The following is a 14,184-nucleotide window of genomic DNA, read 5'->3' on the forward strand; positions in this document are numbered from 1 at the left end:
AGAAGCACCAGATCATCAGCAAACAGCAGACATTTGACTTCGGATTCTAGCAGGGGAGGCCGGGTGCTGCAGACTTTTCTAGTGCCCGCGCCAGTTCGTTGATATATATGTTGAAGAGGGTGGGGCTTAAGCTGCATCCCTGTCTAACCCCACGACCCTGTGTGAAGAAATGTGTGTGTTTTTGCCAATTTTAACCGCACACTTGTTGTTTGTGTACATGGATTTTATAATGTCGTATGTTTTACCCCCAACACCACTTTCCATCAGTTTGTATAGCAGACCCTCATGCCAAATTGAGTCGAAGGCTTTTTTTGAAATCAACAAAGCATGAGAAGACTTTGCCTTTGTTTTGGTTTGTTTGGTTGTCAATTAAGGTGTGCAGGGTGAATACATGGTCTGTTGTACGGTAATTTGGTAAAAAGCCAATTTGACATTTGCTCAGTACATTGTTTTCATTGAGGAAATGTACGAGTCTGCTGTTAATAATAATGCAGAGGATTTTCCCAAGGTTACTGTTGACACATATTCCACGGTAGTTATTGGGGTCAAATTTGTCTCCACTTTTGTGGATTGGGGTGATCAGTCCTTGGTTCCAAATATTGGGGAAGATGCCAGAGCTAAGATCTATACAGAGAAGAGAGTATGATGTTAAAGAGTTTTAGTATAGCCAGTTGGAATTTGTTGTCTGTATATTTGATCATTTCATTGAGGATACCATCGACACCACAGGCCTTTTTGGGTTGGAGGGTTTTTATTTTGTCCTGTAACTCATTCAATGTAATTGGAGAATCCAGTGGGTTCTGGTAGTCTTTAATAGTTGATTCTAAGATCTGTAGTTGATCATGTATATGTTTTTGCTCTTTGTTCTTTGTTATAGAACCAAAAAGATTGGAGAAGTGGTTTACCCAGACATCTCCATTTTGGATAGATAATTCTTCGTGTTGTTGTTTGTTTAGTGTTTTCCAATTTTCCCAGAAGTGGTTAGAGTCTATGGATTCTTCAATTGCATTGAGCTGATTTCTGACATGCTGTTCCTTCTTTTTCCGTAGTGTGTTTCTGTATTGTTTTGAATTCCCTTACAATTCTCTGCCTAAATGACTACCGACCCGTAGCACTCACTTCTGTAGCCTCGAAGTTCTTTGAAAGGCTGGCCATGGCTCACATTAACACCAATTATCCCAGAAACCCTATATACACTCCAATTTGCATACAGCCCCAACAGATCCACAGATGATGCAATCTCCATTGCACTCCACACTGCCCTTTCTCACCTGGACAGAAGGAACACCTATGTGAGAATGCTAATCATTGACTACAGCTCAGAGTTCAACACCATAGTGCCCTCAAAGCTCATATAGGGAGGAGGTCAGAGACCTGGCCGTGTGGTGCCAGGACAACAACTTCAAGACAAAGGAGATGATTATGGACTACAGGAAAAGGAGGACCGAGCACGCCCCCATTCTCATCGATGGGGCTGAAGTGGAGCAGTCTGAGATCTTCAAGTTCCTTGGTGTCCACATCACCAACAAATTATCATGGTCCAAACACACCAAGACAGTCTTGAACAGGGCACGACAAAGATTATTCCCCCTCAGGAGACTGAAAATATTTGGCTTGGGCCCTCAGATCCTCAAAAAGTTCTACAGCTGCATCATCGATGGTTGCATCACTGCCTGGTACGGCAATTGCTCAGCCTCCAACCGCAAGGCACTAGAGAGGGTAGTGCGTACGGCCCAGTACATCACTGGGGCCAAGCTTCCTGCCATCCAGGACCTCTATACCAGTTGGTGTCAGAGGAAGGCCCTAAATATTGTCAAAGACTCCATCTACCCTAGTCATAGACTGTTCTCTCTGTTACCGCACAGCAAGCGGTACCGGAGCTTCAAGTCTAGTTCCAAAAGACTTCTTAACAGCTTCTACCCCCAAGCTATAAGACTCCTGAACAGCTAATCAAATGGCTACCCAGACTATTTGCATCCCCCCCCCTTTTTTACACTGCTGCTACTCTCTGTTTATCTATGCGTAGTCACTTTAAGTCTACCGACATGTACAGATTACTTGTAGTTTTTCATGTTGTTTGTCTGTAATTTTTGTAATGACTTGGTGCTGCCTATCTTGGCCAGGACGCTCTTGAAAAATAGATTTTAAATCTCAATGAGCCCTTCCTGGTTAAATAAAGGTTTAATAATAATTTAATAAAATATTACCTCAATTACCTCAACTTACTGGTGCCCCCACACATTAACTCTGTACCCCCTGTATATAGCCTTACAATTTATATTTAACTGCTGCTCTTTAATTACTTGTTACTTTTATTCTTGTGTTTTTTACCAATTTTTTTTTCTTAACACTTATTTTTCTTAAAACTGCATTGTTGGTAAGGGCTTGTAAGTAAGCACGTGTTGTGTTGTGCTACCATGTTGTTGTCATGTTGTGTTGCTACCATGTTGTGTGGCCATGTTTTTCTGCCTTGTTATGTTGTTGTCTTTATGTCTCTCTTTATGTAGTGTTGTGTCTCTCTTGTTGTGATGTGTGTTTTGTTCTATATTTATATTGTATTATTATTATCATTAGTTTTATCCCAGGCCCCCGTCCCCGCAGGAGGCCTTTTGCCTTTTGGTAGGCCGTCATTGTAAATAAGAATATTGTTCTTAACTGACTTGCCTAGTTTAAATAAAGGTCATATAAAATAAATAAATAAAACATTTAATTGTAAGGTCTACCTGTTGTATTCGGTGCAAATGACAAATAAAGTTAGATTTGATTTAGTATATTCCTCACCGTGAAAACAGTTGATGGAACTGGAAAACTGGTTATTTAGCTAATAATCATTGGTAGTGATTGGCGAAACCATTCTACTTAAATACTTCATGGCCAAATCAACTAAAATCCACTGAAATCAACTCAATATTCAGTTTGACCTTACTTAAAGGTGATTTGGCCATTTTAAAAAGGTTGTTTATATTTAGAACAGATTTGTAATATCTGTAAAACATCACTTACTCATTCTGCTACTAATTCAAGCTAACTTAATTCATGCTGCCACTGATTTGAAAGAAAAAAGAAGTTGCAAATCTCTTACATTACTTTTCCTTATCTCATTTGCAGTAATGTTAGCATTCAATTATCACCTTACAAGATCTGAATCAAAACCCTTGGTAAACATTTATTTTAATGATGCTACTTATTTAAAGCCATTTCAGGCATTTCTAAGCCATTTCAGAAACCTATTTCATGAGGAAATTTAAAGGACCAATATATATGAATTGTCTTTCCTGTAAATGAGCCCACATTGATTAACTAAGAGTTTACCGTGAAATGTTTGGAAAGTTCAAACAAAAATATGCTGATACTTTACCTCAAAGGCAATCTTCTACAAATGTATTCTGTGCTACTTACTCACCTCTCTACAGCAAACAAACATACTGAACAATGTATGTGGCGTTGGGTAAAGGAGTACAGCAGGATGGGTGTGGCTGTTCTTTAACTTGTTCTGACTGGTTTTCATATTCAAGCTACAAAAAAACACCTCAGTGTGGTAGTTAACCCTAATTTCCCCTCTATAAAATAGAATGACCTTGCTCAGTATATTACTGTGATTGAACAATAGTGCTTAAACTCATTTAAACTAAGAAAAAATCCTGTCATACAATAACTTTGGCTTTATTCAACTACACAATTTCTTGGCTGTAACATGATCATGTAAAAAATGTCATGTTTCCAGTGAATGGTTTTAGCTGCAAAATTGTATTTTTCTGATCATTTATGAAAATAGCTTTCTTGAATCTTTTGTGGAAACATGTGGAAATTAGTGCAGAATCTTTGGAGGCCACTTTCTCAAATTTAAGTATGCAGTTAGTTGTGTATTAACATTCAGAGGGATAAAGTCCACAGACAAATGTTGAAATACAGGAGAAGATAAACATGAAACTGGACAAACTGGTTTTTACAAACACAATATAATAACTTTTCATAACTTAACAAGAAGAAGAGAACCTTTGGGATCAACATTTTCAATACAGTGTTTATTTCCAGTCTTGTGAAATGTTGAGCATGGACAACATTTCCCTTAACAACAGTTGCAAACATACAGTACCTACTGTAAGAAATATAATAAAGAAACATGGTGAAGGGTGAAAGTAAAGAGTCACTCCTAATGTATGTACTAATCAGTCACACCTCACCTTTAAACTCTGTCATAGCAAAATACAGTAGACCAAAACACTGTTTTTACAATCATGTTGGAATAATGGAGCACCGACTGTGTGGGGAGCACCAGTTTAGGCTAGTTCTCTGTCACAACTGCATTCAACATTATTTGGTTGGGTTTATTTGTCCATAAAAAGTGTGAAATGGTCTGAAGAATCTAAGGTCCAGTCACTGAGGTGGGTTTTAGTATTAAACGTCATTATTAACTGGGCGTAGAGAATATTTAAAAACATGTATGCGTTTCATAAAAGTGAAAATCACAGTGGATAGAAAATGAATCGACCTCCTCATTCTGAGACCACACCTAAGCACAGTTGTCTATTTAAATATTTGTCTTTTCACAGACTTAAACCCTTTTGAAGGCTTTATATAGAAACACCGGTGTTTTTGAATGATTCCCCATTCAAGAACATTGGTGGAAGTTTTGGGGATATTGGTTTCGCAATGGGTCAGTGTAGTTTCACATTTCAATCTGCTCTCTCCACAAAGGTTACATGCAAACATATTCCGAAAATTACATGATCTACATTTGCATTTACTTCCCCTCGAGTTTGTTTAAATTATTTCCCCATGGACAGTCTGATTCTCTATCTGACATACTTCTCTTCTTAATACTGTCAGAGATAGTTGTATATATATATATATATATATATATATATATATATATATATATATATATAGAGAGAGAGAGAGAGAGAGAGAGAGAGAGAGAGAGAGAGAGAGAGAGAGAGAGAGACTATTCTGGCTCTAACCAGAATAGGTATCATCAAGGCTGAAAAACTTGTTCAGGTGTGTGGGACCGGAAAGTTAGTGAATTCTTTAACTGTCTATGGTCGATTGACACACCGGTGCGTTAACCTAATTATTTTTTTTTTAAAATCCCATCAAAGTCCATCAGTTTAAGCTGGAGATATGTCTCAATCCACCACTTCCGCATCTGCGGTGAAAGGTGTCAGAGCTAGAGAGATGTTTGTCAGATCATGAGACATCCCGAAAATCGGTGTTTTCCTGAAAACTTCTGTAGTGTCAGAACATTTTAGCCTACAGAGTATTATGACAACTCTATGGAAAGGGGAGACTCTCACAATACGTTTTGCTATATGACCTTCACAAGTGTCACAGGACTCATCCACTGGGATTCTCTGCCTCTAACCCTGTTACGGGGGCTGAGTCACTGGCTTGCTGGGGCTCTCTCGTGCCGTCCCTGGGGGGGGGGTGCGTCACCTGGGTGGGTTGATTCACTGTTGTGGTCGGCCTGTCTGGGTTGGCGCCCCCCCCTTGGGTTGTACCGTGGCGGAGATCTTTGTGGGCTATACTCGGCCTTGTCTCAGGATGGTAAGTTGGTGGTTGAAGATATCCTTCTAGTGGTGTGGGGGCTGTGCTTTGGCAAAGTGGGTGGGGTTATATCCTTCCTGTTTGGCCCTGTCCGGGGTGTCCTCGGATGGGGCCACAGTGTCTCCTGACCCCTCCTGTCTCAGCCTCCAGTATTTATGCTGCAGTAGTTTATGTGTCGGGGGGCTAGGGTCAGTTTGTTATATCTGGAGTACTTCTCCTGTCCTATTCGGTGTCCTGTGTGAATCTAAGTGTGCGTTCTCTAATTCTCTCCTTCTCTCTTTCTTTCTCTCTCTCGGAGGACCTGAGCCCTAGGACCATGCCCCAGGACTACCTGACATGATGACTCCTTGCTGTCCCCAGTCCACCTGGCCATGCTGCTGCTCCAGTTTCAACTGTTCTGCCTTATTATTCAACCATGCTGGTCATTTATGAACATTTGAACATCTTGGCCACGTTCTGTTATAATCTCCACCCGGCACAGCCAGAAGAGGACTGGCCACCCCACATATGCTCTCTCTAATTCTCTCTTTCTTTCTCTCTCTCGGAGGACCTGAGCCCTAGGACCGTGCCCCAGGACTACCTGACATGATGGCTCCTTGCTGTCCCCAGTCCACCTGACTGTGCTGCTGCTCCAGTTTCAACTGTTCTGCCTTATTATTATTCGACCATGCTGGTCATTTATGAACATTTGAACATCTTGGTCATGTTCTGTTATAATCTCTACCCGGCACAGCCAGAAGAGGACTGGCCACCCCACATAGCCCGGTTCCTCTCTAGGTTTCTTCCTAGGTTTTGGCCTTTCTAGGGAGTTTTTCCTAGCCACCGTGCTTTTACACCTGCATTGTTTGCTGTTTGGGGTTTTAGGCTGGGTTTCTGTACAGCACTTTGAGATATCAGCTGATGTACGAAGGGCTATATAAATAAATTTGATTTGATTTGATTTGATCTATCGGTAACCGGTACCGGTTTAAAAATACACGAATGGAAGAATGAAGGTAGATGTCTTTTGGGTGATAAATCCTTAAGAACATTCCAGAGCATGAGTTAATGTTTCTGTTCTATATGGTACCAGAGAGAGATGGTTCCAGTTTGGAGTCGGAGGGACAGACACGGGTCATTTGATAGTAAAGAAATAAACCACCACATTTGGAGACGAGGATGTGATGTGAATCTTCACTTGGTGACCGCTCCTGACAACATAGGTAAATCGTGCACAAGGGATCCCTCATACTTGGGATCTCAGGGAGACCCCACTTTGGGAACGAAGCAGATGGACCCACCTTTGATCTAAGAGACAGTGAGCCGAGTGGATACCACATCTCAAACTTAGTTTTTTTTAAAGAAAGAGGTGAGCGAACTACAGGTAAGTAAGCAGTTCACTGTAAGGTCTACTACACCTGTTGTATCTGGCGCATGTGGCTAATAAACTTCGATGCGATTTGTAAAGCTCACCGTCGTTAGACTCTGGAGCAGTGGAAACACACTCTCTGGGGTGATGAATCATGCTTCACCATTTGGCAGTCCGACGGACAAATCTGGGTTTGGTGGATGCCAGGAGAACTCTACCTGCCCCAATGCATAGTGCCTCCCATTAGCTTCCCCAAGTTGTAACAAACGGACCAGTTCGTTGCTGGATTCTTCACTGATCTTCTACACTTTCTCCGGGAACATTACATTTGTTCGGACCTCGAGTTCTGTGAGGTGGAAGAAATTATCCTGTTCTCTATGAACATTTACTCTCTCTATACTGTGTCCATGAGGAGAACCTCAGGAATTTACGACGTCTCTCTGACCACAGCAGCCTAGTTGAAGGAGGAAAGGGGGAGGCAGGGAGGGGGGGATGGGGCTCGCCACACCCAAAGAGGGCAACGTCATGACACTTCACATCTCTTACTATCTCCTATACTTCACATCTCTTACCGTCTCCTATACTTCACATCTCTTACTATCTTCTATAATTCACATCTCTTATTATCTTCTATAATTCACATCAACTACTGTGTTTTATACTTCACATCTCTTACTGTCTCCAATTTTTCACATCTTTGGTACAGAAAGACCTCTGAGGAGAGAGTGAGGTGCTTATGGTTAGCAGGGTAGCCTAGTGGATAGAGCGTTGGGCTAATAACAGAAAGGTTGCAAGTTCGAATCCCTGAGCTGCCATGGTACAAATCTGTCAATCTGCTCCTGAACAAGGCAGGTAACCCACTGTTCCTAGGCTGTCATTGAAAGTTAGAATTTGTTCTTAACTGACTTGCATAAGTAATAAAGGTTAAATAAATAAATTAGACATCCTGAAGAAGCAGAACTCCCCTGGATAACAGGTTCCTCACTCCATTACCCCTGATATTTCTATCAGCCTATGTTCATCCCCTCTCTAATCTCCCTCTGATGGTGCTGTCCAATTCTCTCTGTCCAGGGCACATACCACCCAATGGATTGTTAAATACAGTATGTTATACTGTCTAATTCCTTAGATGTTTATACTATTATGAACAGTTGATATATTCCTCAGATTTGAACACTGCTGTGCAGTCTTTTGCTAAGATAATTACTGCATAATTGCTGCTAGCTAGCTACAGTTGAAGTCGGAAGTTTACATACACCTTAGCCAAATACATTTCAACTCAGTTTTTCACCATTCCTGACATTTAATCCTAGTAAATATTCCCTGTCTTAGGTCAAAACTTGCCAAAACTATAATTTGAGGAGTGGTTGAAAAACGAGTTTAATTGACTGCAACATTTGTCTCTAAAAACAGAAAGAAATAACTTTATTTTAAGAACGTGAAATGTTTGAATCAACAGTAGAGAGAATGATTTATTTTTTGCTATTATTTCTTTCATCACATTCCCAGTGGATCGGAAGTTTACATACACTCAATTAGTATTTGGTAGCATTGCCTTTAAATTGTTTAACTTGGGTCAAACGTTTCGGGTAGCCTTCCACAAGCTTCCCACAATAAGTTGGGTGAATTTTGGCCCATTCCTCCTGGCAGAGCTGGTGGAACTGAGTCAGGTTTGTAGGCCTCCTTGCTCGCACAATATTTTCAGTTCTGCCCACACATTTTCTATAGGATTGAGGTCAGGGCTTTGTGATGGCCACTCCAATACCTTGACTTTGTTGTCCTTAAGCCATTTTGCCACAACTTTGGAAGTATGCTTGGGGTCATTGTCCATTTGGAAGACCCATTTGTGACCAAGCTTTAACTTCCTGATGTCTTGAGATGTTGCTTCAATATATACACATAATTTTCTCGCGTCATGATGCCATCTATTTTGTGAAGTGCACCAGTCCCTCCTGCAGCAATGCAGAGGGTAGTGAGGTCTCCAGAGGGTAGTGAGGTCCGCACAACGCAGCACCGGGGGCAAACTACCTGCCCTCCAGGACACCTACACCACCCGATGTTACAGGAAGGCCATAAAGATCATCAAGGACATCAACCACCCGAGCCACGGCCTGTTCACCCCGCTATCATCCAGAACACGAGGTCAGTACAGGTGCATCAAAGCTGGGACCGAGAGACTGAAAAACAGCTTCTATCTCAAGGCCATCAGACTGTTAAACAGCCACCACTAACATTGAGTGGCTGCTGCCAACACACTGACTCAACTCCAGCTACTTTAATAATGGGAATTGATGGGAAATTATGTAAAATATATCACTAGCCACTTTAAACAATGCTACCTAATATAATGTTTACATACCCTACATTAATCATCTCATATGTATACGTATATACTGTACTCTATATCATCTACTGCATCTTTATGTAATACATGTATCACTAGCCACTTTTAACTATGCCACTTTGTTTACATACTCATCTCATATATATATACTGCACTCAATACCATCTACCGTATCTTGCCTATGCCGCTCTGTACCATCACTCACTCATATATCTTTATGTACATATTCTTATCCCCTTACACTTTTGTCTATAAGGTAGTAGTTTTGGAATTGTTAGCTAGATTACTTGTTGGTTATTACTGCATTGTCGGAACTAGAAGCACAAGCATTTCGCTACACTCGCATTAACATCTGCTAACCATGTGTATGTGACAAATACAATTTGATTTGATTTGATTTGATTTGGTCATTTGGTGGTGGGTAGTTTTGTCACGGGCATTGTAAGAAGTGGACCAAAGTGCAGGGTGGTGAGCGTACATATTCCTTTTATTTATAGAAATGTAGCCAACAAAACAAGGAAACGACCGTGAAGCTTAACTTCGGCTATAATGCCTCTAACAAAGTCAACTACCCACACTGAAAGGAGGGAAAAAGGGCTACCTAAGTATGGTTCCCAATAAGAGACAACGATAGACAGCTGTCCCTGATTGAGAACCATACCCGGCCAAAACATAGAAATAAAGAAACATAGAAAACAAAACATAGAATGCCCACCCCACATCACACCCTGACCTAACCAAATAGAGACATAAAACGGCTCTTTAAGTTCAGGGCGTGACAGTAATGACCTTAGTGATCACTGTTTTACAGCCTATGTTCGTAATGGCTGCTCAGTGAAATGACCTGTCCTGATTTGTCATAGACGCTGTTAAAAAGCTCTAATGAGCAAGCCTTCCTTCATGAACTGGCCTCTGTAAAATGGTATAGAATCAGCTTGATCCCGTCTGTCGAAGACGCTTGGACATTCTTTTTTGATATTTTCAGTGGTATTGTTAACAAACACGCCCCCATATAGAAAATGAGAATTAAAAGCAGGTTCAGCCCCTGGTTCGACTGTGATCTTGAAGAGTTACTCCACCTCAAGAATTGTATTTGGCGAAAGGCTCAGCACATGCATACTCTCGTTCAGGTAAATGATAAATAAGTGCACTCAGGCTATCCGGAAGGCCAAAGTTAGTTACTTTAAGAAGCAGTTCTCTCTCTGTGGGTCTAACCCCAAGAAGTTCTGGAAAATGTTTAAAGACCTGGAGAATAAACCCTCCTCCTCACAGCTGCCCATGTCCTTTAAAGTTGATAATGTGGTTGTTACTGACAAGAAGCACATAGCTGAGCTCTTTATTCACCACTTCATTAAGTCAGGATTCTTATTTGACTCAGCCATGCCTCCTTGCCGTCCAATATTTCCTCATCTCCCACTCCTTCTAATGTGAATATCCAGATGCTTCTCCCTCTTTTTCCCCTGCCCCGCTACAGAGTTCCTCCCTGCAGGCAGTCACTGAATCCGAGGTGCTAGAGGAGCTCCTGAAACTTGACCACAAAAAAACATCTGGGTCAGATGGTTTCGACCCTTTCTTCTTTAAGGTTGCTGCCCCTATCATTGCCAAGCCTCTCGGACCTTTTTAACCTGTCTCTCCTTTCTGTGTAGGCTCCCATTGCTTGGAAGGCAGCCACGGCTCGTCCTTTATTTAAAGGAGGAGATCAAGCTGATCCTAACTGTTATAGGCCTTCTATTTTGCTCAATTTAGATCAACAACATAGCTCAGGCAGTAGGAAACTCTCTCATCCATTTATATGCAGATGATACAGTCTTATACTCAGCTACCTGGATTTTGTGTTAAATGCTCTGCAACAAAGCTTTCTTAGTGTCCAACAAGCTTTTTCTACCCTTGTTCTGAATACCTCCAAAGTAATGGTCATGGGGTTTGGTAAAATGAATGCCCCTCTCCCCACAGGTGTGATTACTACCTCTGAGGGTTTAGAGCTTTAGACCTCATACAAGTACTTGGGAGTATGGCTAGACAGTACACTGTCCTTCTCTCAGCACATATCAAAGCTGCAGGCTAAAGTTAAATCTAGACTTGGATTCCTCTATCTTAATCGCTCCTCATTCACCCCAGATGCCAAACGAACCCTGGTTCAGATGACCATCCTACCCATGCTAGATTACAGAGATGTAATTTATAGATCGGCAGGTAAGGGTGCTCTCGAGCGGCTAGATGTTCTTTACCATTCGGCCATCAGATTTGCCATTAATGCTCCTTATAGGACACATCACTGCACTCTATACTCCTCCGTAAACTGGTCATTTCTGAGTACCCGTCACAAGATCCACTGGTTGATACATATTTTTAAAACCCTCTTAGTCCTCACTCCCTCCTATATGAGATATCTACTACAGCCCTCATCCTCCACATTCTGTTAAAGGTCCCCAAAGCACACACATCCCTGGGTCGCTCGTCTTTTCATCTCGCTGCAACAAACACTCAAACTGGACAGGTTTATCTCAATCTCTTCATTCAAAGACTCAATCATGGACACTTTTACTGACAGTTGTGGCTGCTTTGCGTGCTCTATTGTTGTCTCTACCTTCTTGCCCTTTGTGCTGTTGTCTGTGCGCAACAATGTTTGTACCATGTTTTGTGCTGCTACCATGTTGTTCTCGTCATGTTGTTGCTACCATGCTGTTCTCGTCATGTTGTTGCTACCATGCTGTGTTGTTGTCCTAGGTCTTTCTTTATGTAGTGTTGTGTTGTCTCTCTTGTCGTGATGTGTGTTTTGTCCTATATTTATCTGTTATTTAAAAAATAATAATAATACTTCCAGCCCCCGTCCCCGCAGGAGGTCTTTGGCCTTTTGGTAGGCCGTCATTTTAAATAATGTGTTCTTAACTGACTTGCATAGTACGTTATTGGGCTATTTTGCTTCAACTGTTCCTGGGGACCTTGTTAAGGTCAAGGGCATCAGGAACTTTACCCGGTACCAGGACATTTTAGAGCAAAAACCTGAGGCTAGAATTTAGATGCAAGTGGATCCCAGCAAGACAATGACCCCAAGCACAAATCAAAATCCACAAAGAAATAGTTAATTGTTAATTGACAATGAAATAAACATTTTGAAATGGTCATCTCTGTCTCCGGACTTGAACCCCATTGAAAACCTGTGGTTTGAATTGAAGAGGGCAGTCCATAAACACAGATGAAGGATATCAAGGATCTCAAAATATTCTGTATGGAGGAATAATCTTAAAATCCATCCCAATGTTCTCCAATCTCATAAAACATTTTAGAAAATGGCTCAGCGCCATTAACAGGGGCACCATTTAAAAAAAAAAAAATTTTCCACACATGAGCAGAAGCTTAGAGATCTTTAGTTCAGAGAAAAAAAGGTATGAGAAAAGTCAACAGCCACCTGTAAACAACATCTCTCTGAAATATTGTATTATCTAGTATCAAAAATGTGAATTATCTAATGTTTTGAGCATACAATGTAGCTCAGTAGTTGTATTATCATCTTTATCAAGGGTGCCAATAATTTGGGTTTGTACCTTACTGTAGTTTACATTTTGAGAGTGGTATTAAGATCCAAAAAGTGCATTAAAACATACTTCTTTTGTTTTAAATAAACTTTTTGAAAGTTAATTTCTTTGCTTTTAGTTTGAAAAACATTTGACAATATAAAATGGACTTAATTTTGGTTAGCCATTTTGTTAGCTTCCAAAGATGAGATATTTCCCTGTAAACAGTGAACCACAGAAAAGCAATTTCACACTAAAAATGTAATTAATTGACTTGAGGTGTATCTATACATAAACAGTAGAAAGCAGAGGGGTATATGACATAGTGGAATAGAGGAGTTAACAAGATAACTTTGGTCAACCCTGAATTCAACTCGGGATAACCATTTGTTACGCACGCCTCTAGGAAGAGGGAACAAAACACTCTGCTACAACTCAACTCCCCATGGAGTGAAAGAGGTATGGGACTGTAGGTGCGAGTAAGGATGACAAAGGCTGAGAATTTACCATTTTACTAGTTTATTGCTTCCTTCACACAGTAAATTTGGGGAAAGGGGGCTGAACGGAACCAAAGCAAAGCAAGTAAATATCAAAGCCCCCTCGCCTACCTTACCTGCCTACCCACTACTTACCTATCTTAGCACCACCTGGTGCGCTAATCAAAATACAGGAGGTGGTCCGCCCAGGTCTTACCTAGTGTGTATAGACAGTGAATATACTACGGGTTATGTATGCCCGCAGGCCTCTTGCCTAAGCACAATGTAATGTGCTTAGGCAATGTAATAATTGTATTACGCTGTGGTATAATTTATTTACATCGGGTTTACTGTTTGTTTCTTAAAGTAGCTATTATAACGAATATATCTTACCGAGGGTAGGTGTTGCTGCAGTTCCCTTTGCTATGGCACAAAGGCGTTTATTACCTTCCCTGCCCTGATCATTTGAAGTAGAGGAGTCATCAGACCTTTTTTGTGGCCTGAGAGAGAATCACAATCACTCAATGTTCAAGAAGATACATCATCTGTCCAAGAAAGTCAGTATTTCCTTCATGGTAGGCTGTACAACATTTATCTCAATATAAATTGGACATCAAGAAGTTATTATAGACATATTAATCCTCAACTGAAGTAATGTGCGTCTTAGACTTTCATGTACCTTGGGTAGGCATGATTTGACACCGTCCGGGGCTTAGACTGAAAAAGAAAAAAAAATCACTGATTATGGTGATGAAAAGTTTTAGAACTATATTTTTGTGTGGAGTTCGTGCAACTCATTTCATTTTTAATTGCTAACTCGATCATGTAATGGACGAATGTCTGCATATTCAAACTGAGCAACACAATGAGAATGTAAGAAGAAACAGGGTCACAAGCAGTTTATCGGCAAGAGTTGGCTTTTACTCAGGCATGGCATGATGAGAGGGAAAGTTCAGC

At 40.9% G+C, this 14,184-nt stretch overlaps 1 protein-coding gene across 2 annotated transcripts in view; it reads right to left on the reverse strand.

Moving 5' to 3' along the window:
- Nucleotides 1–13,947, reverse strand: part of nuggc.1 (nuclear GTPase, germinal center associated, tandem duplicate 1) — a 76,282-nt gene extending 62,335 nt beyond the window's left edge. Inside the window, exon 1 of one of the 2 annotated variants that reach the window (XM_052519503.1) lies at nt 13,907–13,947. In XM_052519503.1, coding sequence (XP_052375463.1) covers nt 13,907–13,919 — 13 coding nt within the window. In that variant the 5' untranslated portion in view covers nt 13,920–13,947. Of the gene's footprint in view, nt 1–13,620; nt 13,709–13,906 lie in introns of those variants that run through there. The other variant, XM_052519504.1, reaches the window with a different exon arrangement.
- Nucleotides 13,948–14,184: the final 237 nt, after the last annotated feature.

This window comes from Oncorhynchus keta, chromosome 5 (genome assembly GCF_023373465.1).
Source record: "Oncorhynchus keta strain PuntledgeMale-10-30-2019 chromosome 5, Oket_V2, whole genome shotgun sequence".
Lineage (NCBI taxonomy): Eukaryota > Metazoa > Chordata > Actinopteri > Salmoniformes > Salmonidae > Oncorhynchus > Oncorhynchus keta.